Source organism: Coturnix japonica, chromosome 2, assembly GCF_001577835.2.
Source record: "Coturnix japonica isolate 7356 chromosome 2, Coturnix japonica 2.1, whole genome shotgun sequence".
NCBI lineage: Eukaryota > Metazoa > Chordata > Aves > Galliformes > Phasianidae > Coturnix > Coturnix japonica.
Genome location: NC_029517.1, coordinates 117,148,485 through 117,175,114, shown reverse-complemented (window position 1 = coordinate 117,175,114; position 26,630 = coordinate 117,148,485). Strand labels below are relative to the sequence as shown.

The following is a 26,630-nucleotide window of genomic DNA, read 5'->3' as shown; positions in this document are numbered from 1 at the left end:
TGGTTTTGAAATTCAGTAGGAAAGCTGGCATTTTGTCATACATAAAATAATATCAAAATCATCCAAAGCATACAGTGATAAAATAATTGTAATGTAGTAGGTGTAGTATTAATAATATTTTATGTGTGTATATTTATACACATATACAGAAGAGAAAGGAACAGTAATGGAAAATATGCGGGCACCTACACAGATGAGAATGTTTTATTAAAAGACACGAATCACTCCCTAGTTCTGTGGACAGCAGGGTTTAGACCTTTTCTTTAAAACTGTTCTTCTACCTTCTACTTTCTACCTGTCATCTTTCTGCCATACAGGTTAAATTCTGATTCTATAATATATATAATATACATAATAATATGTAATGTCAGAGCGCTACACCTTTTTTTCTGAGTTAGAAGGTACCTTAATAGAGTTCTTCCTGATATTTAACCAGTAGCCATTTTTCTGGGTATCTCAGTGCTATATGCTTCCTATTCCAAAGATATTTTGTGTTTGTTTTCCTGATCAATGTGTCATACTTTAACAGATCATTCAACCTTTCTAAAATCATCTTCTACAGTACAGCTGAAAATAGCAATGTGCTGTTCAAGTACTTTATTGAAGTGATCAAAATAAAAAACTAGTTCGTGTTAGAAGGCAAAGATGTCAGTTCCTTCAGACAGGAAGCAAGACTCATTCCTGCAGGCTATGATGAGAACTGATTCCGTAATCAAATGCTTTCCTTTCTGAAAATTATGAATACAATGCAATTTAGCCTTTCATTTCATTTACTGCAGTTAATTTTATAGAAACAGTTAAAAACTATGATTCAGTAGTGCTTTACATTGTACATAACTATATGCACACATATAGACACACACAAACAAATCTCTTTCCGCACTGTATTTCATATTTTATGTGCTGTTGTTACCGTCTTGACTTTTTCTTGGAAGTGCCTTGCAAGTGCTACTAATGAAGGTTATGAATCAGATAAGATAACCAGAAACCTTAACAATTTTACTGTATCTTTGTCTGCCCTTTCACTTTTCCTTTACTGCACTATCTTGTCTGTCTGATTCTCACAGGAGACATGGATTACAACTGGTTGGACCATACGTCTTGGCATAGCAGTGAGGCATCCCCAATGTCTTTGGTGAGACATGTGGAGCCTTACCATTTAGTTTCCTTTATCATTTCTCATTTCCTTTGTTTTATTTACACCTTTGCATGTTTTCTTTTTTGTATCTTTTTTTTTTTTTTTTTATCCCACATCTATAGGGCACAGTCAAAGGGGAAAAAGAAAAACTAGTGAGCAGGCAGTTGTGTTGGATTCTAACACCTTATCCGAGAGACAAAAGAGAATGGTGTGCTTTGGTGACCAGTCTTTCGAAGAGGACTTGGAATGGTCTGAGCCTCAGATAAAAGACTCTGGGGTAGATACGTGTAGTAGCACAACTCTAAACGAGGAGCATAGCCATAGCGAGAAGGTACTGCGATTATGGAGCCTGCATTTTAACTTGCTCTTGGTCTTTGTTTGCTCTCTGTCACTCATTAAAATAGTGCGTAAAATAGAAGACAGGATGTTTCTAGAGACAATGTAGCATTTCTTAAGGTGCAGAAAAGAAAAACAAATAAAAAAATCTCTGAAGCTTTTACTGTTTGGCAGCCTAAGAAAAAAAACATGAGGCACGAAGGAACATTGTTCTTCTGGTTGCATAATATCCTCTCATGGTATTACCTTCAAGTGTAAAGTAATTAACAATAAGGATTCTACTGATTGGCTTATTTGATTTACTGCATTCAAACTCCTGGGACTGAAATTAAATTAAAGTTTAAGTCCCAGATTAAAAGGAGAAAATTGGGTCTCTCTGCACAGAAAAGTTGTTTTTCTTTTTTCCCTTTCACTGTCATGATTGTTCTTTTGTTTTGTTGCCATGCCATTTTGTGTGTGTGTGTGTGTGCAGTATTGTGCAGAATTAAGGGCTTTACTATCTGCTTTGGTGATTTTTGTTTTTGCTCTTTGTTTGGTAGAGATTATGATCACTCATTTTAGAGTTACTACTTGTAATGGAAGCAAATTTGACTGTGCCTGCTAATCTTGCATGAAATAGAGCATGAAAGTAGTATTTATCTGTGAAAAAGTGCTATGATTACACAAAATTAAAGTGTTATTTAAAATTTTCGTAATTGCACCAACATACAACAATATGTGTAACCATGCCTGTGCATGGTAATGGAATAAAACCTACTCCCTGGAGGCATTCAAGGCCAGGCTGGATGGGGCTATGAGCAGCCTGGTCTAGAGGGAGGTTTCCTGCTTATAGCAGGAGGTTGGAACCAGGTGATCTTAAAGGTCTCTTCCAACCCAAACCATCCTGTGATTCTATGAATAATAAGATATTGACTGTAAGACTGTAACTATGCTTTCTATGTGAAATAATTATTCAAAGAAGAATTGCATTTAAATGAGAGCAAAGACCATCCCAAAAATTGTATTCTATAACTTTAAAGATATTAGTACTGACAGAAAGTAAAACATTCTAAAAGTTGTTCAGTCTTAGAGAAAACTGATGTGCTAGAATGGCTGTGTATAGTTATCTGTATCTGTGTGTTCAAGATGCGAAGATCAGTAGCGATATATAGAAATTGGATTTGGTAAAGTACATAATGTTCTTAAATGTTAGAAATACATTTTGATGGGCTGTATATCCAAATAAATATTCACCAGCACAATTTGATTTCATTCTGATACATTTAATATTAGTGTAATCATAATACTTTCACAATATTTTACAATATTGGAAAATTAAAGTTATTACTGAAATATTTTTCTTTAAAACCCACTGACTGTACTCTTCTTTAAAACCATCTGATAGCATCCAGTAACTTGGCAACCATCCAAAGATGGAGACCGTCTCATCGGTCGAATTTTATTAAATAAGCGACTAAAAGATGGAAGTGTGCCGAGAGACTCAGGAGCGATGCTTGGTTTGAAGGTTGGTAATTAATAATTTTGCAATGACTTATAAATCTCAGTTAAACTATCTACCTTTATAATGTATGTGTTCTCGTAATACATAGGGCATCTGAATGGATACAGGAAAGCAACTGTTTCTTGACTATTCCCCTCTGATTAATTGGCATGCTACATTTTAAATGCACAGGGCTGGATATTATTTAGTATCTATATCTTATCTGTTATCGCAAAGAGGATTTGTTTTGCTATTAAATGTATTTAATGCTTTGTGTGAATGTCATGGGTTCTGTCACATTAATATATATGTTTACATCTAAAAATGTTGAAGTGAGCTGTCTAATGTCCAATGCTGTACTATTTGAGGTCTTAATTTATAGTACAGTGGAAGTTCGAAAGATTTAACTTTCTGTATTTGCACTGTCTTTAAATTACATGTTTGGTGTTCTTTTCAAGTGTGTCTGCATTACCTGGGCATCTGGAAAAGAAAGAAATCCTTGAATTCTTTTTTTTTTTGCCAGGACGTTTAAGTATTTTAAAATAATTCTTATGCTGTGAAAATAATTCCTCTTTGAAACAGGTAGTAGGAGGAAAGATGACTGAATCAGGTCGACTCTGTGCATTTATCACCAAAGTTAAAAAAGGAAGCTTAGCTGATACTGTGGGCCATCTTAGACCAGGTATGTATCTGCTATAGCTCTATAATATGGAGCTGCATTTGTAAAGGTGACAAGAAAGTGAGCTTAATTAGAAACAAAATTATGTTGAATAGTTGTGATAAACTGTTGCAGAATGTCATGTCTGTGATTCACAAATCCTCCCCAGTTAGATTAAAGTGAAACAGTATTCAAGGTCTGTGCATAAGAGGAAAAAACATCAACTTTAATAGGAGAATTCTATTTAAAAGTTATTCCTAATGAATTAACCTTTCAGCAGTTATATCTACGTAAGCTATGCATCTTTATAGAAAATTGAAGTAAGGCTTGCATTACTTAACAACTGTAAGAGGAAAATGAAAAGGAGAAAAACAAGGAGGGGAGGCAGATCACCAATCCTGGATCTAGTGCCATGCTGGCCTGTAGGGGCACTCCATGAGGTGTAGAAAGGAAGCTGCAGCAGTGGAAGTCAGAGCATGCCATACCACCTTGTCCCCCCCACTGCAGCCCCTGGAGTATTGCAGCTGGATCCAGCCTCAGAATAGGCTGAGGACAACAGCCAAACTGAACAGGTGACACCAGGCCTCCTTCCATGATTATTCATAGAATAATAATCAGAGAATCTTTTGAATTGGAAGGAATCTGTAAAGGTAATCTAGTCCAACTCCCCTTCATTGAGCAGAGACACCTACAGCTCAATCTGATTGCTCAGAGCCCAGACCAGCTTGGTTTTGAATGTCTTCATGGATGGAACATCCACCACTCTCTGGGCAAACTGTTCCATGGCTATCAGGCCTCCCTGGAGCCTTCTCTAGGCTGAACAGTCCCAGCATTTTCAACCTGTCCTCACAAGGGTTTTGTTTCATCCTTCGGATCATTTTTGTCATTTTGTTTTCATGGAAAAAATCACTTTCAGTGAGTTTTGGGGTGGCTTGAATCATGCAGTATTTCCAAGTCTCAGAGGTAACCGAGCTGGATGTAGACTTGGGCTCAGCATATAAGAAATGAAACAAGTCTGATGAATTTCCTAAAACAGACTATGAATCCTCATTACTAAATAAAGCAGCAATAGAACTAGGAGGAAGAAGTGCTGGCATTTCTATGGCACTATCTCACGGAACAAGTTCAGATGGATTTACATCACCAGTTTGTACACTGGAAGTTGGCACAGGAAGGCTGCTTTAAGTGTTCAAGCCAGAGCCCAGTATTTGCTTTCCTTGAGAAGTGTCTTTATTGATACTTACTCAGGCATTGATCTGGTCTCTTCCTAAAGTGGTCGAGACATCAATTGTAATTGTCTCTCAGGGTGTTATCCGGGCTTGTCCTTTACACATCCAGGCTTGTCCTTACACAGAAATCAACTAGACATTCAGTTACTAGATTATTGATATTACTACTTTTGTGAAATACATAAAATGTCACATTGTTCAAAATCATATTTTCATGTTTTGTTCACGTTTTCATACTCAATATTCCACTGATGTCCTTCCCGGTCATCTTACGGAGTATATTTTACTTGGACCTAACCCAAGCAATCAGAAATAACTAAGAAACTCTTAAGATCTGGGTCTATCCCAACATGCAAACCATGGATTGCTGCATTGGAGTGTGTGTGAGAAATGTTAATGTTAAACGAAGAACCATCTGAACCCTAAATGCTAAACTTCTAGATGTAGATGAATCTGCAAAATAGTAAGTTGATGAGATATGCTGTTTGAAAGATCTGCATTTTCTAAACAGCATCTCGAGGTTTGCTTTAAACCAGAACTACCAATACAAGTAAGAGCTGTATCTAATTAGTAGAGTTTATGCATTCAGAGCAGAGCTGCAGAAGACCTTCATTAGGATTTTCCTAAATAAAAGAGTGAATTTTTTGAGAACACAGGTTTCACAGTTCAGCAAACTGACAACAGAATGGCTTAAATTGACATTTTAAGTACAGTTCACAGCAGACTTCATAAGCAGATTGTTGTTACTGAAATTACAGGTGATGAAGTGCTGGAATGGAATGGAAGGCTACTACAAGGAGCTACCTTTGAGGAGGTATATAACATCATTTTAGAGTCCAAACCTGAGCCACAAGTGGAGCTTGTTGTTTCAAGACCAATTGGGTAAGTAGTTTTGTCTTTTATTTTTATTTTTTTTTTGTACTAGATATGATTAAAAAAAAAAAAAAAAGCTAAATTTTAGTGCATAGCACATCAGGTGCTTAAATATTGAAAATAGTAAAACTGTATGTGAAATTCTCTTCATATGCAAGAGCTGTTATGAATTCAGCTATAAGGCACAGTATCTGGGTGTATTTAGCTCAAAGATGTAGTATGTTTAGGATGATAATTTCATTTGATACTTTTAAACAAACTCGATAGTAACATAAATTACTTTATCTCATTATTGAGATGAGAAGTTATCTCCTGCCTATATCCTGAACTGAAAGCACTTCAGGGGAAAAGGTGTATCTTCTTATCTTATCCATAAAACCCTTTGTGTAACTTGGGAATTACACAAAGAAATAGTAATGGTAATAGACTATATTGCTAGAAAAATACTGCCTCAGGAGAGGAGGATTCACACTCTTTTCATATAAATGTAAAATCTTTCATCATTTTCCAAACAGATGTTTATAGCCAAGTTTCAAGAATGTGCTCTCATCTTGAAATTACTCCATTGTCTTTTCTTCATTCTCTTAAATTGTGTGAAACTTCATGCATTCTTTCAGTGCTTTTCTGTTTCCTGCCTGTTATTTACCTTCCTTATTAGCGTGCCTTTTATTGATGATGCTACCGTGTTCTCCAGTTCCTCTCGCTATAGAAGCTCATCTGTAATTCCTGAAAGTTGATGTGGGCTCCTGAGATTCCACTAACTGTCTGCTATGTAGTGTGAAGAAATGAGCCAGATTGGGGCTCAAAAGAATAGTATAGCTTTATGGTGTTGACCTCAGCTGGCTGCCAGGCTCCTGCCAAGCTGCTCTCTTGCTCCCCCACCCAAGTCCCCAAGGGCGGCAGTTCCCCCAGCCCTTCCACCCCAGCATGGGCTCCTCTGTGGCTGCAGGTGGAGATCTGCTCTGCATGGTGCCCATGGGCTGCAGGGGGTGGCCTGAGGCTCTCATGGGTTGCAGGGAGCTCCACCTGCAGCACCTCTTGCCCTCCTGCTTCCTGCTCTGACATGGGCGCCTACAGGGCTGTTCTCTGCCATTTCACTCCTCTCTTTTATTAAAGTGCTCTAACAGAAGTACCACCATGCTGGCTGATGGCCACAGCTGTGCTCTGAGGTGCGAGTGTTTTCGGGCCATCTGGACCATCTGTGGCCTGTGTGGGGCAGCCCCAGCCTCTCCAAGCCCACCACTGCAGCCCCATTGCTGCCTTTGCCTTGCCATGTAAACCCCATGCACCCTTCAAAAAAGGGTTCTTATGACTCTCTGCTTCATGTTGCTCAAATGTTCCCAAAATGTTTTTAATAGCATATACTAATGCTTGGCCCTCATAGGATGAATATGTCCTGTGGGACTGAGATAATCTGATGAGGTACTTCTGTGACCAAGTGTTGTTCCTGGCTTTTGTCTACAGAAAACTCTGAGATTGTTATATTTTTTTTTTTTTTCTTTCTGTTTAATCATTTATTTTATTTGTGACTGTGCACCTTCCCTCCTGTATTCAGTAAACCACGTGTTCTGTAGTCTTAATTTTCCAACTAACTTATTTTTCCTGGACAAAGGATAGATCTTCCTGGTGGCTGAAGGCAATTAAGGAGATCATATGATTTTCCTGAAGCATTTGGTGATGACTTGCACACTGATATATTTTAACTCAAATGTGAATGTGATTGTAAGATGAAGGATCAGCCTGTCTTCCTTTTCCTGTTTTCAGGGATATTCCCAGAATACCTGACAGCACACATGCACAGCTGGAGTCCAGTAAGTTTCAATTGTGGGGTAGGAAAATCCTCTTTGTAAGCACAAACAAATTGAAAAATGTCATCTTCAGTCAGTGTAGCTCTTGTCTCTTTGTCTGCATTTGTCTCAGTATGTTATCATCCTCTATGATCTATTTGCCTTTGGTAAATAATAAACTATCACAAGTCAGGCTATGCTGATTTAGGCTTGACATTTGATTATAAGCTTAGGTGTTTTTTTTAATTGAAAAGGAAAACACAGTGCTAATTAACATACACTAATTAATATACTCTAATATTTGCCATTTTCAATTTCTTATTTTGGTGTTATGCAGTTTGTGAACTAAAAATTGGGACGAGCTGTTCATTATTTAGAACCCGAGTGGTAACTAATTTAAAACCAGAATACATATAACTTACTAGGATCATTCAGCACTCTTTAAATTGGTTGAACCATTATTTTATGTGGGAAAAATAACCTGTTCTTTGGTGCAGATCTGATAGGGTGAGTTTAAGCCTGGAGTTATTTTCTTGTCATTGTTTTGGAACTCTTAAAACAGAAGTTGTGATAAATAAAGTGGAATAAACTTAGATATAACAATGTGAGAAACCACTTCAGTAACTCTTCACTAATCAACCATTCCTTTAAATAAAATCTATCAAATTTTTTCTTAACTTCTTATGTGTCAAAATTTGACCTCTGAGGCCATGTAGATTTGAAAGAAAATGCACAAGATATATAATAAATATCCCATAAATTAAAAAAATAATAATTGGTAATTAGTGTGATTATATGAGATAGTAAGTGCTCTTCAAAAAATTATTTCCTTTAACCACAGTGAAGTGTGAAAGAATTTTGGGCCTTTGACTTAATAACTTGATCACCATGGCAAATATTTGAATGAACTATTAGTTCTCTATTGCTGCTATAATTAACCTAAAAGCTTTTAATTGCATCTGAGCATTAGAAGATTGTAATTCTTGGGTCTTTTTATATAGATAAAGAGGTGATATTTACTACAATAAGCTTTGTTGTATTTGCTGTTATATTTTTATCCTTTTTATTTAAAGAATGTAGTGAAAAATGTATAACTCCTAGTATTTTAAAAATATTTCTATTTATAATTGCAGGTTCTAGTTCCTTTGAATCTCAGAAAATGGACCGACCTTCTATTTCAGTGACTTCTCCTATGAGTCCTGGCATGTTAAGGGACGTTCCACAGTTCTTGTCTGGACAACTTTCAGTATGTAAACATTTCATTAATATTAATACACTTTTTGCAGCATACACAATTCTCACTGCAAACTCTGAGCTAACTGTACAATGAATTTTTTGTGAAAACAGCTAAATTTTTTATGAATGCTGTACATCTCAGTATAGGCAGAGCCATCATTTCATAAGGACGCCATGTTTTAACAGATTTTGGAAAGTTTTCTTTTGTTGAATTAGAGAAAGATATGTATGTATGAATTATAAGCCAAGTTGGTAGTGTTACTTTTTCAGAAAGACCAGTTCTTAGCCTCTAGTTGTGTTTGTGTTTTTGAGTGTGTGTACTTCTTCAACTGTAGCACTGTAGATTTTATCACCAGTGTTCTTAGACATTAATATTGCTTATTTCCTATGCACTAGCTTTCATATATATATTTCTCCAGATATCCCTTGGATTGCTTATTACCAATGTTTTTTTTTATTTGTACCAATGTTACTCACCTTTGTTTTTCGTTCTCACTGAGAAAAAGATTCATTACATGAATGTTTTTCCTTATTGGGGTAAATTCTTTTGTATGAAACTGAAGGGCTTAGGTTTTGTATGCATTTCTGTGGCATTTACAACTCCAAAGTGTGATTTTTCAAAAGTGCCTGGTACAGTTTGAAAATGAGAGGAAAACAGAATGGAAGCGGTGCATAACTGATCTTAAATATGTTTGAAAATGTCACATTTATATTTCTTCTAGGTTGTTTGTTAAGATAATATATAAAAAATATATAAAAATATAAAAATATACATAAAATCTAAGCAAACTGTTTCAGGTCTGTTAGAAATGGCTTATGGTATCAATGAGGACAGGAAGAAACATTTTTCTGTCTGTTCAGCAGCCATGTTGGCTCCATTTTGCAGCGCATGAGACATTATTTGTTTTGCTCATCAGCCCAGCCATCTACAATGCATAATTTTTAATTTTCTCTAACTGTTTTCCTTAACTGCTTTGAAAGACTCGGTCCTTTGGATAAATTGAAAAATATAAATCTTGATTTGTAGAGTGCAGAATACTATAGCTGCACAAAATGCAATGAGAAGGGAACACAATTGTGAACTATCAATCAGGTTTCTAAAAGTAGTAGAGTTTTACGTGACAGAAAAATTGTGGATACTTGAAATGGTGGGAAAGAAATCTCTTTCAGCTGTATCTCATAAAAGATTAGGCTGTCAATAAGTTTTGGCTCCCAGTTCCCAGCCTAAATTCAAGATACAGAGTTAGCTGCTCAGCTATCCAGTGTTAGAAGGAAAATCCTGAAGACTTTACTATTAGGGTTTTCTAGCAAAGTTAGTAAGTCTTTTGCTTTTCTGGTTAGATAGGATCTTGCATCTTGAAATGCCTGAGAACTGTATAAAGAGATTTGGAGGTATATCTTAATTTACTGCAAAGAATGACATGTGAGTTCAATCATTTAAGCCATGCAAGCATCAATCAAATGTTATTTATTTTTTTGTGGTTCAGTATATTACTGCTTTTATTAATAAGTTTATAGCATTTGTTTTCATATTAAGAAACCAAATAATCCTAGGAAATGTTTTCTACATTTGTCCTCCTCCTAACTACCTTACATACTTTACGTGATTATATAAGACTCCCAACTACACAATTTCCTTGAGCAGCTGCTTCCTGAGAACACACAGCTCCAGCTGGCTACCACTGAGGTCAGAAATGCTCAGTAACTCCCTAAAGTCAAGTCCCACTGTCTCCACGCAGACATTTAAAGGCTGTTTGAAAATCTGGTTACCTATCATAGATCACCAGCTAAAGAAATGTTGGCAATATCAATATATTTTGGTGGCATGTTAAGGGCACGGCCCAGCTCCCACTACTCTTTGGAAACTGGTGCTAAAGTTTTTGCTTTATGAATAAGGGTGGCTCTCACAGTGTCTGAAGATGGTGTGAACAAATTGCAATGAGAAACATGAATTTCCTCTAGAATGAATGGGGTGTAGACTAAAATATATTTCTAGGAAAAGATAGCTTTAGGGGAACGGAAGTATTCTATGAGAACAGTTTCTTTCAAAATGGTGAATGCCTGTATGTTTCTTTTTGAACTGATATTTAGTTTCAAAAGTTGTAATTTCTGACTTTTCAGATGAGGAGCTTAAAGTATTTTGAGAAGTGCGCAATGAATAATTTCTCTTTCACTTTTTGAAGTTTTGCTTTCTCATCGTGTATGTTCCAATAGTTTCCAAACTTTGGGAAACTCAGTGGGGAAAAAAACCCAAAATTTTGTAGGGTTGGAGATGTATCGAAAAGCACATTAATACATATTGATAGGAGGCTCCTCATTCTAAATAACTGGGTAGATGCAAAAGACAAAAAGTACCGCATTCCTAATGTAATTGGAAATGTGCTTTTTGCAGTGAGTGCTGAGGCAGGAGGATAAGTACAGGATCCTTACAGTATGCTGTTTTCAGTGGAGATGGAGGATCAGCTGACATTCTGAGAGGTGGCGGCTGGCCCCAGAAAACTGGGATGAATCAGAGGGAAAGATGATTGAGATCTGGGGAATGTGTCCTGTGCTTTTGGACATTATCATGTCGTTTTGATGGGCTGCTGTTAGGGGAGCTGTGTGTAATGTGTTTTGAAATAAGAGTTGTGGGCAGAAGTGGAGAGAGATACCTACAGATATCATTTGGAAGTCTGAAGAGTTTGAATAAGAGCTTGCATATATGCATCCTTTTTCAGGCACTATGGTAGAACTCAAGGTTTTATTTTTCCTTTTTCTTTGTTTTCCTTTTTTTTTTAATCACCAGTGCTTTGGAATTTGTTCTGTCCAAAATGTACTAGGAAGCATGCATAATACTAATACAATGGAAGGGTTAGCTTTTCTACTAGCCAAAATACTCAGTGGCATCCCTGATATTTCTGTTTTCCCCATGTTTGTCCCAGCCTATCTCCAATGCCAAGTCTTTTTATACTGTTTTGTATGTAGCAAGATCATAACAGAATGTCTCCATGCTTAGCCATATATTTTGGCACAACTGTTTTGTAGGATTTTGTGTATTTATCTATATAGGTAGTGTTGAGTAGAGTTTTGATTTGGTCTGAAAGTCCTCGTATGCAAAAAGCCAACTGAATTCTTATCAGTATTCATTGGCCAAGGCATTTATGATTGAGTACACAATCTGCAGTCTACATTGACAGGTTTTCTGAAGAAGTGGAGAAGTCAAAAATAGCTTTGAGGTGATTAAGCAGTTTTATTACGTAAAGGCTTCAGAATCACAACATTTTAGGTAAATATTAAGGTGAATGTTTAAATCTTAAGCTAAGTTTCTCTGTTTGTGCATTTGACTCCTAGAAAAATAAGAAAACCCTAGGAATGATGTTAGAATGCAAAAGAATTTGCTTCTAGTGTCTGAATCTCGTGTTCTGATCTATGCTGCAGTAGTTGTTCAGCCAGTTGCCATGATGCCTCTACTACTCAGGAATACCTTTCTCTACCTGTTCATTTTCTATGTCTTTCTATTTATTAACATTTGCCTGTGAACATGTTTTCTTCTGTTCTGGCTAATTTGATTTCCCACAAAGTAAACTATTCCACATAACTAGGAATTCTTTCTTCCTTTACTCATTATTTTACCCTAAACTTGTATTTTTTGAAACAAATTCAATGCAGTTACAGCGAACTATTGGATGCTAAAATTTACCAGGGTACATGAATATTTGTTATCTGTGTGCTTTGTGCGGTTTATTATGATACTTTAGTCTACATTATTCTTTCAGGGGAGTATCTTGAGTTTTACTTTGCACATATTATTATTTGCTTCATCTGTCTCCTGTTTCCTTATTTTTTTTTTTTTTCTTTTAATGTCACTATGAAAAAGTCGATAATCTTTTTGTGGTGGTTCTCTTTGCTTCATTATTGCATTCTGTCTACTATCAGTGCTGCATGAAAAACATAATTTGGAATGATTTGGTGATAGCGAGGTTTAGAGCCTGGCAATGTGGCTATAAGAACCTCTAAATACATATAGATATAAAACCACAACATTTCATTTTGTACTGTTGGAAATTATGACAGCAAAGTGATGTTATTTATAAAACTAAACTGTTTCCTTGTAAGGTTGAACCACAGAACTGTTTCAATAGATTTTCCATGCATTACTTATAATTTTTATAAATTAATAAAAATGCAAGTATATGAATTATATTTGAATTATCTGTAGCATACTGAAAGCAGATACTGTTTATTTGAAGGACATAATATGTCATCGTATTGTGGGGCTGAGGTCAAGTATGAGAAATATTCCTCTTTCCCCTTTTTCCTCTTTTGCTTCACCTCCTTTTGTGTCAAGGCCAGTAAATTGCTGTTGCTCTCATAAAGTCAAGTCTGCAAAGTGCTAGGTAGTGCACTTTTGTGTACTACAATTGTGAAATGTGCTTGTAGCCCACAATTTCCAAGGCAGAATATGGCCAGTGAGGGCACTTGGTGCATGGAGGGATACATTCTGTCCCTTTTAGGACTGTGATATTCTGGAATAGGTATAAAATACGGAACAGAAGCAAGCTGAAGATCCGTTTTCATTGTGCCTGACTAGATTGGATTCTGGCTCCCTTACTTTGGGAGTGCAGTACTGCATGTGCAATGGGGAATCATGCAGCTGCTTCACCTCACTGAGTATGGGGGCACATCAGACAAAACTATGAATCAGACTATCAGATTGTCTTAGATATAATCCTGCTTTGGTGTGAGAAGGGATTACTTCACACATCTTGTGGAACAGATTTCTTCAGCGTCTGTGCATGCCAAGTAAACAAGGAGAGTAGCAGAGCAATCATCACTGCCTATCTCCATACTCTCAATACAGATCTTATGGAAGTGAATATTGAGCAATAGCTTATTTCCACCACTTCAAAATAAATTATCTCAGGAAAACCAAGCAGGGCAGAAAGGAGGTTCAGCATTGTTGGATTGTTGTGACTGACCCCATGCTCCTGTTGACCCATTCACCAGCTCTGAGGTACTGGCATGCTCTCACTCCAGTTCAGTCCCCACTCTCAGTGCCCTTTCTGTGCCACTCCATTAGCTCTAAGCCAAAGATGGAGTGCTTGGAGTTTGTGATGATTCTAGAACTTGGGAACACTACTTGTACGGACGTGGTCTTGGTGTAGCCACTGGGATCCACCAGTGGTCTGAAGTATCGCATTCGTATATGAGGGCTATAAATGATTCTATGAGTACTGTGCAGCTAAGTTTATTTTATGCTATAGACCTTATTTCGTATCAGGGTCTCCTGTATATACTGTATGTTTTTTCAGTCATGACTGCTGGAGAATTGAAGTACGCTGATTGCACCTTCTCCATTGTAATGATGATGCAAGATAGCAGTTTCAGTCATTTTTTAAGTATCCGGGCTTTTTTAATGAAGTGCCCCTTGAAGCTGGAGAGTAAGGAAAGACTTTTGCTTGCTTTAGAAAGCAATTAAAGCTATCAGTGTGTGCTCTGTGCTCATTTCTGTCTCCAAATATGCATTTGCAGTCTTTCTGAAATGGATGATCAAGCTCAACTTATATTTCCCACCTGACTCTCAAATCTCACGTTGCTTATCTGCTACATTTGTTGATGTTATTTCTAAATCTGTTGTAAATGTTACCTGTAGACCTTTAAAGTGAAATCCTTGTTCTTGGGAAATCAGTGGCACAATTCTTGCTGACTTTCCTATGGTCAGAATTTCAGTCTCAGGAGAATTATATAATTTGGTAATAGATTTACAGATTTCATTTATGCATTGCATTAAAATACTTTTGTTTAGATAATTATGTCCTTGGTGTAAAGCTGTGTTTAAAGTAATAGTTGTGTGTCTTTGTTTTTACTTTTGGTCTTTTAGTTTCCAGCGTGTTGTCCTTTTTGGTTTTGTTTTATTGCTTTTTCTTTAATTTTGCTTACCAGAGCCAAAGCCTTAGTAGAAGAACAACGCCTTTTGTTCCTAGGGTTCAGGTAAAGACTTCGTCTGCCTGACAGAAACTAAAGTTGTGTTTTTTCTTTTGTTTGTTATGGAAAATGCATAGTAGGAAAACGTTACGTTCTAGTCCGTTTTCCCATATTATTAGTGTGTTGCTTTAAGCCATATTAACAAGTTTCATGCCATTTTTGTGAGCAGCTTGTAAAGTTCTGCATGGGGTTTAAATACTAAATTAGAATTTAAAGAGACAATTAGTTTTTGTTTTGCTGTTTATGCACAACTTAACTCATACATGTTTCAACAATCCTGATAGCTATGTATCCCACGTACAAAAAAGTGTGTACTGTTTATGCCATAAATGATTTTATGCTGTTCATGTTTGAGGTCATTATATAAAGATTGATGTCTCTTTAAATCATTCATTATCATTACTTACCACGTCCTTTTTTGCATTTTCCAAGTAATAGTAGCGCCTTGAGTGGAAGACAGGCAAATAAATTTGTACCTTGTTTAAAGAGGCAACATATTTGCATGTGGAATTTGGTCCTTACATTTAAAAAATGCATCAAAATAACTGAAACTCTGTTTAACCAAAAAATGAACTCTCAATTTGTGTTACTTCATCATTTAGCTTTGGAATTTTATGTAGGTACAAGTTGTTTGCCTATTTTCATTAGGAAACTTCTAAGGTACTGTAGATTAATATAAAAGTAGGTTTTACTAATATTTAACAGTGCTTATCTTGCTTTGCTGCATGTCTTTCAGTTTCTTGTATGTAGAATATTTGCTTTTCTTACAAAATACCATTATGGAGTTGTTAATCTTTTGTGTGGAAGCTGTATAAATGTTCCTTATGTTTGCTCAGTTGCTCAAGGAGAGATGGAAAGGAGGGAATCTAAATGATGAGAAAGAAATAATTAAATCTCATGTTGAAATGGGAAAAAATTTCATATAAATTTATAAAAGAATTAAGTAAAACTGTAGCATGTGATTTGGTTATGAACGAGGTTTAATAAAGTACATTCTTCTTTATATTATTTGATTTTCATAACCAGTCCATAAATGCGTAAATAGAAATACAAAATTAAAAATCTTAAAAAAGAGATTAAAATAATAATATCTCAATGGTTCTGTTTTAAATAAATGTTAGTGTGAGCTGCTGACATAGAAACTATGTAAGAATGCTTTCTGTTAAAAATTTAAAACATCCCTAGTGTGATTAAGGAGGTTGGCTTCTGCTTGTGGTAATGAAAACAAAGAAGGTACAAATCCAAATCCAGTCACAAATAGGGGTAAACATTGTATTTGACACAAGTACACTTCTAGTATCTATTTTCTTTTTATAAATGTTCAAAATAAATTAAGAAATAATATGATAGGTATTCAATTTAAAAAGGAGCTTGAAAAAAAGCTTGAAACTTTCAATTTTCTTGTAATAATATAATGAATAAATAACTTGTAGTAGTCTTGCATTTGAGTCACATTATATAAAGAAATAGACATAATAATTGTCTGTTTTACTTAGATTAATATTCTCTAATGAAAAATATACTTTGTTCAAGTGATTATGGTAGTAATTTAGGAAAATAAAACAAGCTCAGTGCTTGATTGGCAATATACAGGAAAGAGGGATTGCTTATGATGTTGTTTGGTAGGAGCCATCTTTAGCTCCAGTTCTGTTTCTGTATGCTGGGAGCATCTCTGAAGTTTCTTTACAGAGCTCAGTAATTGTCCAAGCCAAGAACAGTGATGGAAGGGAGGTGAGGCCTTGCCACAGGCTGCCCGGAGGAGCTGTGGGTGCCCCATCCCTGGAGATGTTCAGTGCCAGGCTGGATGGGGCCCTGGGCAGTCTGATCTGAGGGGAAGCAGCCCTGCACCAGTCTAGGGGTTGGAGCTAGTTTTGAAGTCCCTCCAACTCAAGCCATTGTATGCATCTATGAGAAATGTTCTTGAGGAACTTGAACGTAAAACCATGGCAGCATCTTTAAGACCTGACTGAAACAAAATCCCCTACTTGCCCACTTCCTGTAGGGATGGTTGATAGAAGCTTGAGATGGTTTAATCTAATATGTTTCCATAATGCAGGTTACAGAAATGAACAGAAAATCTCCAGTGAACAAGTGAACAAGCTGACCTGGGTGTTGAAGCAGTCCAGCAGTAGTGACAAACTCTGGTTTCTTTTTGGCATGAGAAATTAGCTTATACTGAGCTCTGAACTGTTGTTTATGCTTGTCAGGAAGTGTGCTTAACATTCTGGACTGTGCTATAGCTGTGTCTGTAGAATTCTCAGTAAGAATGAGCATCTCCAGCGCTTCTGTTTATACCTCTGTTTCGTTGCTCTTGAACGGAAATGCATATCTTTTTTCTTACTCTTGTCTTCTCTGCTTGTTAGTCTGAAACTGATCCTGGTGATGTATGTCCCAGATCCTGGCACAAGTTCCTCCTCTACACTTCTCTCTCTATGTCATTCAATTCATCTACTCTGTCTCTTCTATCACTGGATGAATTAAAAATTAACCTTGTTTTACTGGAAAGAAAAAAAACATACAAATTTGTTTTCCCCAACCATCCACCCTTCTCCTGAACTTCTATTACTTATACAGCATTTAAAAATGTGCACATCTACTTCTTGAACTTTTTGATTAATTTTAACATATAAGCAATTTTCTTACAGGAAGATGTTCTGCAGCATCTTGGTAGGGAATCATCTGTTCATGAATGTGTTTTCCCTGCAGTATCTTTTATTTTGTGGAACTTCATTTTGACCAATAGTTGCCATTAACCTACTATTTTTCGTACTAACTTCAGAAATTTCAGACATCCTTTTTGCTTCAGTGAGGAACATCAGTATCTTTAATCATATATAGAGATAAATGCAAGCAACTATTTGGCAATATTGAAATAAAAATGGAGCTACTAAAAATAAATTTGAGATAGATCTAGATTAAAATACCTAAATACCTTCATAATTTTGCACTCAGATTTGCAATTTGCAAAATTGCACTCAGATCCCAGAAGCTCTTCTGTTTCAGTCTTTTCTTGTATTTGTTCCAACACGTACAGCAGCAACCTAAACAGAACTAATAGTTTGGTTTAGCAACTTTGAGTAGTCAGCATTCCTTAGAGGTAGATTTAAATGCAACCAAAGCTTGTCTTAAACTACACCAGGGAGTTTACCTCCTCAGGGCAATTTCTTTGTTTAGATAAACGTAGTCCAAATTAAAATTATTGTTTTAAGCGTTTTTAAAGATAAATCGAGACATTTTTTCTCCATCAGTGTATCTTGCAGGGGTATCTCCTACTTCAGAATAATGTGGGGGAAAAAAAAAAAGAAGCAATAGTATCAGCTTCAAAGTATCGTGCTAATAAACAGCTATGTAGGTTACATGAAGCATGGTAATGAACACCACAAGAACAAAAATGCCTTGTCAGCTGTCTCTCAAACCTAGCATTGTATGAGTAGTCCCTTGACTGGGGTGGTTAAATTCAGGCCACAGGGCAGGTATTCAGTTCCAATGGTACAAATTGTCTCTATTGTCCATGAGGTTCATGAAGCAAGACTTAAAGAAATAAAATGTAGAACAGATTGTATAAATTTAAATATGCTGTTTTGAAGTCCGTAGTTGTGACTTATGGTGTCTTGTACATTTATGTGGAATACACAGAACCACACTGGAATTAGTTAAGCATTCAAGCAGTCAGCATGCATGAAAGAGGAGTATGGGAAATGACAATAATATTATCTAGATTTTCATAATTGATTTCCCTTATGCATATTTATTAGCATATATATCCTAATTACATGATTACTTTTTTTTTTCTAGAACTCTGATCTTAATCAGTACATTGATTAAAAAGTTTTTAGTTAAGACAAGATATGAAAGAAAAAGGATGAAATCTAATAAAGTGAATTCGTTTACTTAATTTATAGAGTTAAATTTATACTAGCTTGAGGCATCTTGTGGAAGATATTCAACTTAGACCGTTGAAGGAAAGAAGTAGATGCCCCAATATCTGCATAGAATGACCCAGCCCAAATAAAGGACACTTATCCCCATAACTCTGTTTGAAACTTAGGCTACTCCAGAGTGTGAGTCACCTCTCCAGAAAGAGATGTCTGTCTCTTCCTCTGAGCCTATGTAAGACCAAACAGTAGTAATAGATTTCTGTATCCTTATTTCTTAGAATGCACCAACTTTCATGTAATGTTTTATATGTGGGAAACTCATTCCACAAAATGTACATCTTTGTTTTAAGCTCTTTTTAGGCTAAAGAGATTGAATCTCTCAGAGAAATGCTTTTAGCATCCTTTTCTTCTCTGGAGCAGGAAGTCTTATGTGAAGCTGAGTTTTTCTGTGGCCACAAATACAATTGTGTGATATGGTGATAGTGAAAGAAACTTAATTTTAACGTATCAGATTACAGGCCTGCCAACTAAAATGTGCACTGATCTAACATTGTTTCAATATTGGATAAAAATCAGAATTCTTGAAACAGACTCTCAGCCCCTTTCCCCCCACTTTCTTTCCTACCCCTAAGGTGTACCTTCATCATTGGTCTACAGAAGTGTTCCTTTTTTATTCTGATTTTTACATCATGTGCTTCTACATGGTAGCCCACCTCCAGGAGTTCAGCAGTTTCAGGGTTTATTACATTCAGATATCTGTCACAACAGCAATTTAGTCAAGCATTAGGTGCACATTTGCCAAGAGAATGACAGCATGTGAACATGTGTTTCCAGGGCGTCAGCATCTCAGTACCTGTGCATTCTTATGAATCCTTCTCCCTGAGGATTGAATAATTCAATGTTCTTCGCTCAGTTTGTGTTAAGAATCTTTCCTACAAGCTGCCCAACAAAACTATAAAGAAAAAACAAAAAATCATTTTCTCACCAGCTTTCCTGTTATACACACGGTATCCCATGTTTATTTCAGTATATAAAATACACCACAATGTTATCTGTGGTGTAGTAGGATTGTTCCCATGTTTATTTCAGTATATAAAATACACCACAATGTTATCTGTGGTGTAGTAGGATTGTTCTGCTTTTGTCAAGTAAGAATTGAGACTTTATCATCAACATCTGAGACAACCATCTTCTGATTTTTCAGATGTAATGCATACTTTAGACTTCAATTCTAACACTTTGTAGGACTTCAGATTAGACTCCAGAGCCTCAGCCCAAGCTCTCAGTCAGTGAAGAACATGCAGTTTATAAATACTAAATGATCCACCTTCCAACATACCCTTCATTCACAGGCCTCTGGGAAATAAGGAGGGATTGCATCAGACTGCAACTGGCTGCAAAGGTCTTAATCAACATTTTTATTTTTAAGAGTAGAAAAGAAAATCTTATTTGAGGAAAATACCATCCATCTGGATTTTGTGTCATAGGCATGTACAAATAAGACGGAATTAGGTTAGTTCTACACCCAAACCTGGTTTTCATATTCACTGTGCCACCCTAACTTCTTTCTAATTTTCTTTTACAGTTTCCTGTCCTGACTTCTTATCAGATTTTCTTAAATCTCAGTCTAACTATGCAATGCCTTCTGTGCCAGTTATGGACCTGGATTGTTCTTTGTTGCCTCATTCAACTTTTCTCATCCACTCCAGCTTTTCCCCTCTTCCTTTGGTCCCTGATGTCAGTGACTCAATTGTTCCTGTGTTCCACCAAGAAACATCCATTATATTTTACTTTTCCAGTCATTATAAAGTTTCTTATCAGACCCATCTTCTTCTAAACCCATGAGAATGCAAGACCATCCTCCCCTCCAAGGAATTCTTCATCCATTCTCACACTCTTACTTTCCTTCCTTCTCTTCTTTGCATTTAAATTAATTCTTGGATTACAAACGTTTTTTTCTGTATGACAAGTGTTAACACATTTGGTCATAGTTCTGTCTCCTGACCTGGCCAGTAAAGAATTACTGGGTCAGTACATCTATTATGAACATTGTTCTTCAAATTTAGTGAGAGAGATAGGAGAGTATTAGATGTGTGCTAGTGTAACTTCTAGTTCTCGTGGCAGAACACAGACAACAGAGCCTCTCAAAGACCTAGCATTAGATCATTTAACATCCCTCTTAGTCTCATTATTCAAAGCATTTTGGCAAAGTCTTCCTGCAAAAATCCAGTCAAACAAATATAGCAAAGAAATGTTTAGCCTTAATATGAGTGAAAAATTGTAGTTGCATTTTTTGCATTTAGGTGTGGGTTATGTTAACTTCATTCAGTATATGATAGTGTCTGGATCATAAATACATTGGATTCTGCTTAGGGAAAATTAATTTTTCCCCTGAAAAAGGCAGGGGATGAAGATTTTCTTCAGTGCAGTTCCCCTTGGTGTGTAGCCAGTGTTTGAGAGTCGATGAGTCTCTTGTTTGTTCAAGGACTCCCTTGCAGGAGGATTTATTTTTGGTCAGAGAGCATGTAAGTTGACATGCATTGCAGAAGTCAGCAAAGCTTCTCTTCAGGTTCATATCGTTGATGCTCATATTGTTGGAGCTAAGCTTTCTACTTGTTATCTGTAGGTTAGATCTGTAGTCCAGATATGATCAATTTAGAGAAATATTGATGAATACCCTTGCTTTTCAGGCATGGAAGAAGAACATCTGCAAGTGTCTCCAGAAACTTATTAATTTCTGTCCCACCATTTCCATCTTCAGTAGTCAAAAAATACTTTTACTATTTGTACCAGAAAGTCAGGAGAAGGGCCAATAGCATGATAATAGAGGATTTCTGTCCACCCTCTTCTGAAGTCCAAATGCTGGCTTTAGGATAGGTATTCCTGCACTCTAATGGTGTACAAAGAAGTACACTCCCACCAACAACAGTTGGTATTTCTTACTGTCATCTCAATTATTTCACTAAGTAGGAACAACAGAAAGCGAAATGAGCCTCTTGTTTTTCAAAGGTCTTGAGAACTGTGTCAAGACCTTTCTCTAAATCACTGAAATGCTGAAGATGAGAAGCTGTAGTAGCAAGTGAAGATCTCGTATCTGAAATGATGCTCCACAGAAAGTGTATATAGCTCTGATGTTTACCTTAGCTGGGGTTTATTAGCATTTACCTTACCTAGAGTGTATTTGTGCCTAAAGGAACAACGCTTTGTTGTGAAGCCAGGATTAACCCTCATTCCCATAAATTCAGGGAGGGAACTTCTTTAAATGTTCATTAAACTGGCCATGAAGGGAGCTTTCTCTGTCAGTTGCAGTTGATGCTATCTCAGTTGTACCCCCAAGCAATCTCTCCCTGGCTGTTTGAAAAGCCTTGTTTTGTCCTACCTGTACCATATCCCCTGCCACAGATAGTGCTGTAAAGCAGGACTATCCTCTCCTCGAATGATACATCTGTGGCTATATTATTCAAACTAGAATAGCTAAACAGCAGCGCTTAATGAACATAGTGAAAATGTTTGCTAGACAAAGTCAAAGACTGTTTAATAATGATTTCTACAGATTAGTCATGTTAGTTTTTGCCTTGTTGTTGCTGAATTTGTTTGGGAAAAGGGTTGTTCTACTGAACTTCTCTCTCTTACAACTTTTGAGGGCTTATTTTGACCTTATCCCATGGTCTTTCCTGCACAACAGGGCATAAACAGACATTCATTCATTGCACATAAAATACCTGGTAATGTAGACATATGAATACCGTACATCAATAATGCAAGTAATACATTACATTACCAAGTAATGCATTACACTGCCAAGAAACAATAATCCTAACCCTAATATCATGAGAAAAAATATAGTATGAAATAATGTATTCATTGTACAAGATTCTAAAAATGACTAACTCCAGGTGCATTCTGAAACTGTTATAGTATGAATATATTTTTCTGCTTTACTACAAATACAAACTAGTATGCAATAATTTGTGCTTAAGCCACTGACATAAATAGAAGCTAATGAGTAAATTTAATTTAATAATTAATATGGTACTTTGTTTTAGAAATGAGTCCACTAATTAATATTTTCTTATTACAGATAAAACTGTGGTACGACAAGGTTGGTCATCAGTTAATAGTGACAATACTGGGAGCAAAAGATCTTCCTTCGAGGGAAGATGGGAGGCCAAGGAATCCTTATGTAAAAATGTATTTTCTTCCAGACAGAAGGTAAGGTGAACAGAAATACAATGTTTGAGTAAGAATTAACTAAGCTTACCTGTCATAAATTATGGAAACATATTACAGTTTGAATTTTCTTAATTGGGCATGCTGCGTAACAGCAGCGTGTCTATGGACAATGAATACTAACTGACTTTCACTGGCTATTTTGTTAAATACTGAATGGAAAAGTAAAGGCAGGCATAAAACATTGCATGCGAAATTGTTATTTGCAAAGCATGGTTTTAGTGTTCTATAATACACTTGTTTCCTATGACTGTTATTCCTGTCTAGAGCAAAGAAAATGCTGCAAAGGTAGGTTCACAGATTTCTAGACCGATCAGTCCAGATGTTTGGTTTTTCCCATTTAAAGCAGGAAAAAAATGTACAACTGCAACCCACGGTTTTTTTTATTTTTTTTTAAATAATTGGTGTTTCACAAGAATTGTTTCACCTTCTTCCTATGTATGTGAAATGTTCAGAACATTTTTGAAATTATTCCATGCTTTCTATCAAACATATAAAAATCAGCAAGTTGTCATATGGCTGGAAAATTCATTTTATTTTCCTTAGAAGTAAAAGCTATGTAAGCAAAATATATTTCTTAAGAGAAGAAAATGTGCTAGAGGTAAGATAAACTTAAATAAGTCAAGTGTTTAATTAGATGAAAACACAGAATTATCTTTGATTAAATAGATTTGAATGGAAAAGTTTGTTCAGTGTAACTTATTTCAGTTTTCAAGGGTAAACAAATTTTTATTGTAATAAAATAATTGCATAATTTGGTTTAATAATGTGTCTAAAAATATTATGTATTAGTTAATGTTGACCCAGTTTCTAAGTAACTGTTCATAAATACAGTAACTATATTACAATCGCAAGTACTTTCAAAGAATGCAAGTACTTCATTGCCATATTAAAAAATCCACATTAATTTTAATGCCACAGCTGCATGGGGAAATTGGAAGGTTTAAAATTAAGCATTATTCTGAGAACTCTTCTCGATATTGCCAATAGAAAGAGTGTGGGTGTTTTCTAGTGAAATTCATTTTCATCAGAAAATATGAGTTCTTTCAAGCAGAAATGTTCTGGAAAACACATTGCTTTCAACAACACCCTTGAGCCTGACCCAGGATTCCCATGGTAGCCTTGCATAAGGCTCCAGAAAGTCAGGCTCACCTCATGGTGGAGATCTGCCTTCAACCTGGTGACCCAGAGGATTGTCTTGGAAGCTTTTTTGAGAGTGCTGTTGCTGACAGTGTTGCTGGAAGAGTTTATGTAACATATTCCTGGGGCTTCTGGTGCCTTAGCTGGCTTGCTTATCTAGAATGCGTATTTTTGCTGTGTCCAGTGTTGTTTGAGCATGCATAGTACTATTGGTCTATGACTCATGGGAATCCTATCAATAGAACTACAGGTATTTATGAAAAATCCATTTTTACTGTTTTCAAAACAAATATAGAAAGCCATTTCTTTTTTTTTCAGGGAATTTCTTTAAATTGGAATTGACATGTAAACTGTGAAATCAGCTAACTTCAGAGTTTAATATCAAGTTACAAATTATCCCCAGTGCATACACTGAACTTTGTTGTATCAAGAAGAAATCCTGGCATACATTATCAGAGTATTTCCATAACAATACACAGTGTGCTGTTGGTTTAAGATTTGCTTCTTTCCATGATACGGTTATTACAGATTATATTTGATTGATTTTATTTTTATTTTTATTTTTATTTATTTTTTTTTTTTTTGCAGTGATAAAAACAAAAGAAGAACAAAAACAGTAAAGAAAACATTGGAACCCAAATGGAACCAGACATTCATTTATTCTCCAGTTCACCGGAGAGAGTTTAGAGAACGAATGTTAGAAATTACTCTTTGGGACCAAGCACGAGTTCGGGAGGAAGAAAGTGAATTTTTAGGAGAGGTATTCAATCATTGGTACTTGTTATAAGAATACATTAGTCCTCATGTTCACAGTGAGGATACAGTATTTTGTAATAAGGTCATTATTAGTTAAGCAAAGATGCTTGAAGTTGTTACTTTGTCCTTATTTTGTTAGGTTGTACTTGTCATGTGGTACTGGTATGAGATTCTGTATTTCTTCTGTTTTAGTAACAGAATGCACACAGTTTCTCAGTTTGTTTATGTTTATTCTATTATTCTATTATTATTATTATATATATAATGTTATGTATATATATATAAATATTATTCTGTTATTATAGAAATGTTTATTAAAGTCCTGATTTCACGTACTTTAATTTTAACAGAATATTTGAATATTGCTGACCTTCATTCTCTACAAGTTGATTGAATACTTTTAAGATTGTTGTAAAGTAATAAAGGCTGTGTGAAAATTTTTTGGTGTATTTATTATTATAAAGGCACAGAAAATGCCTTCTTGTAGAGTGCAGGATTTTAATAACACTTTTGAAAAGCAAATGCATTAACTTAAAAGACAAAGTCTTTAACAGTAAGGAAAAATTATAATAAAATTTATGAACATACGTATTTAAGAATGCTGCTATATGACGGTTTCCTACTTTTAATGCTTTTTTTTTTTCTTTTCTATTTTAGATTCTTATTGAGTTAGAGACAGCACTGCTAGATGATGAACCTCACTGGTACAAACTTCAAACACATGATGTCTCTTCATTGCCACTTCCCCATCCCTCACCATATTTGCCACGAAGACAGCTCCATGGCGAGAGTCCCACACGGAGGTTACAAAGTAGGTTGTTAGCTTTATCCATCCATTGTTTGTTTGGATGAATGTGTAAAATATGTTAAATTTTTGTAGATGGCTTCTGACGGAATTTGTGTGTTCATTTGCAGCTGTTATGAATCAAGTCATTTAGGATTTCATTTGAGAGTCTGAAATGTTACAAATGGTATTATTGAACACTGTGCAATACAACATTGTTATCTTATGAGACAACCTGGTTGCTCTTTTTATCTTAAAGTCCGATCTCCCATATTTTATTTTTTCACAGTTTAACCAAAAGTGAAAGTGCGGTAATTTTCTCTTTAGGTAAAACTTGTTAAAGTAACCTGGATATAATAAGATGTGTTATGGAAGCAATGCTGTGGCCTTTTGCCTTGTTTTAATAGTTTTATGTGGTTACGTTCACAAATGGAATGTCTCTTGTATTACTATTTTATAGAGTTTGGTGGACTTGATTCACAATAGTTTCATGTTACCAGTAGGTATTCTGAAAATAGAATATCTGAAAAGAGAATATCTACGGTGTGCTAATAGAAGTAGATACATAAGAATAGGACACTGTATGGTGAAAATCTGTTTCCTTAATGCTGTGTTGTTTCTCTAGTTTAACTGCTCACTGCTCTCAGTGATTCAGAGCTATCTTTCATTGAATGAACAATACAAAGTGTCAAGTGACACTGTGAAAAATCTTTTATTATTCTTAAAGATAATTTGTGCAGGAAAATGAGGGGGAAAACTGTTTCCAAGAGTCTTTGAATTTTATTTGGACATTGCACATGGTTGTGTATGTGTGTTTGTGGTAACACCCACAAACTCACAGAAGCTTATGCCTGTGTAGGCTCACAGATAAGCTTGCGTATTTGCTGTGTTTTCTGTGGACCCTCTATTAATTGCTTTCTGGTACGTAAGTATTAAAAGTAGTTGGCAGCTTTTGTGTCTGTGCACTAGATGGTAAGAACTAAAATGCTCCATATCATAATGTTGTGAGATAGTTACATTAACTGGGAGTTGAAGTGCATAGCCTTCAAGTTGTAAGATTATACAGACCCTCAAAAGAGCGAAAGAAATACTGTTTAACAGATAAGGAGCACTTTTTCAATTAATTTATCTTCAGTCTTGT

At 35.7% G+C, this 26,630-nt stretch overlaps 1 protein-coding gene across 50 annotated transcripts in view; it reads left to right on the top strand.

Moving 5' to 3' along the window:
• Positions 1-26,630, top strand: part of RIMS2 (regulating synaptic membrane exocytosis 2) — a 409,122-nt gene that overhangs the window by 219,984 nt on the left and 162,508 nt on the right. For 28 of the 50 annotated variants that reach the window (XM_032442841.1, XM_032442835.1, XM_032442828.1 and 25 more), the window contains 10 exons: positions 1,261-1,469; positions 2,859-2,978; positions 3,537-3,636; positions 5,600-5,723; positions 7,479-7,525; positions 8,635-8,747; positions 14,660-14,707; positions 22,661-22,791; positions 24,538-24,709; positions 25,363-25,516. In XM_032442841.1, coding sequence (XP_032298732.1) covers positions 1,261-1,469; positions 2,859-2,978; positions 3,537-3,636; positions 5,600-5,723; positions 7,479-7,525; positions 8,635-8,747; positions 14,660-14,707; positions 22,661-22,791; positions 24,538-24,709; positions 25,363-25,516 — 1,218 coding nt within the window. Of the gene's footprint in view, positions 1-1,067; positions 1,136-1,260; positions 1,470-2,858; positions 2,979-3,536; positions 3,637-5,599; positions 5,724-7,478; positions 7,526-8,634; positions 8,748-14,659; positions 14,708-22,660; positions 22,792-24,537; positions 24,710-25,362; positions 25,517-26,630 lie in introns of all 50 variants that reach the window. The other 22 variants (XM_032442847.1, XM_032442846.1, XM_032442859.1 and 19 more) reach the window with 3 other exon arrangements.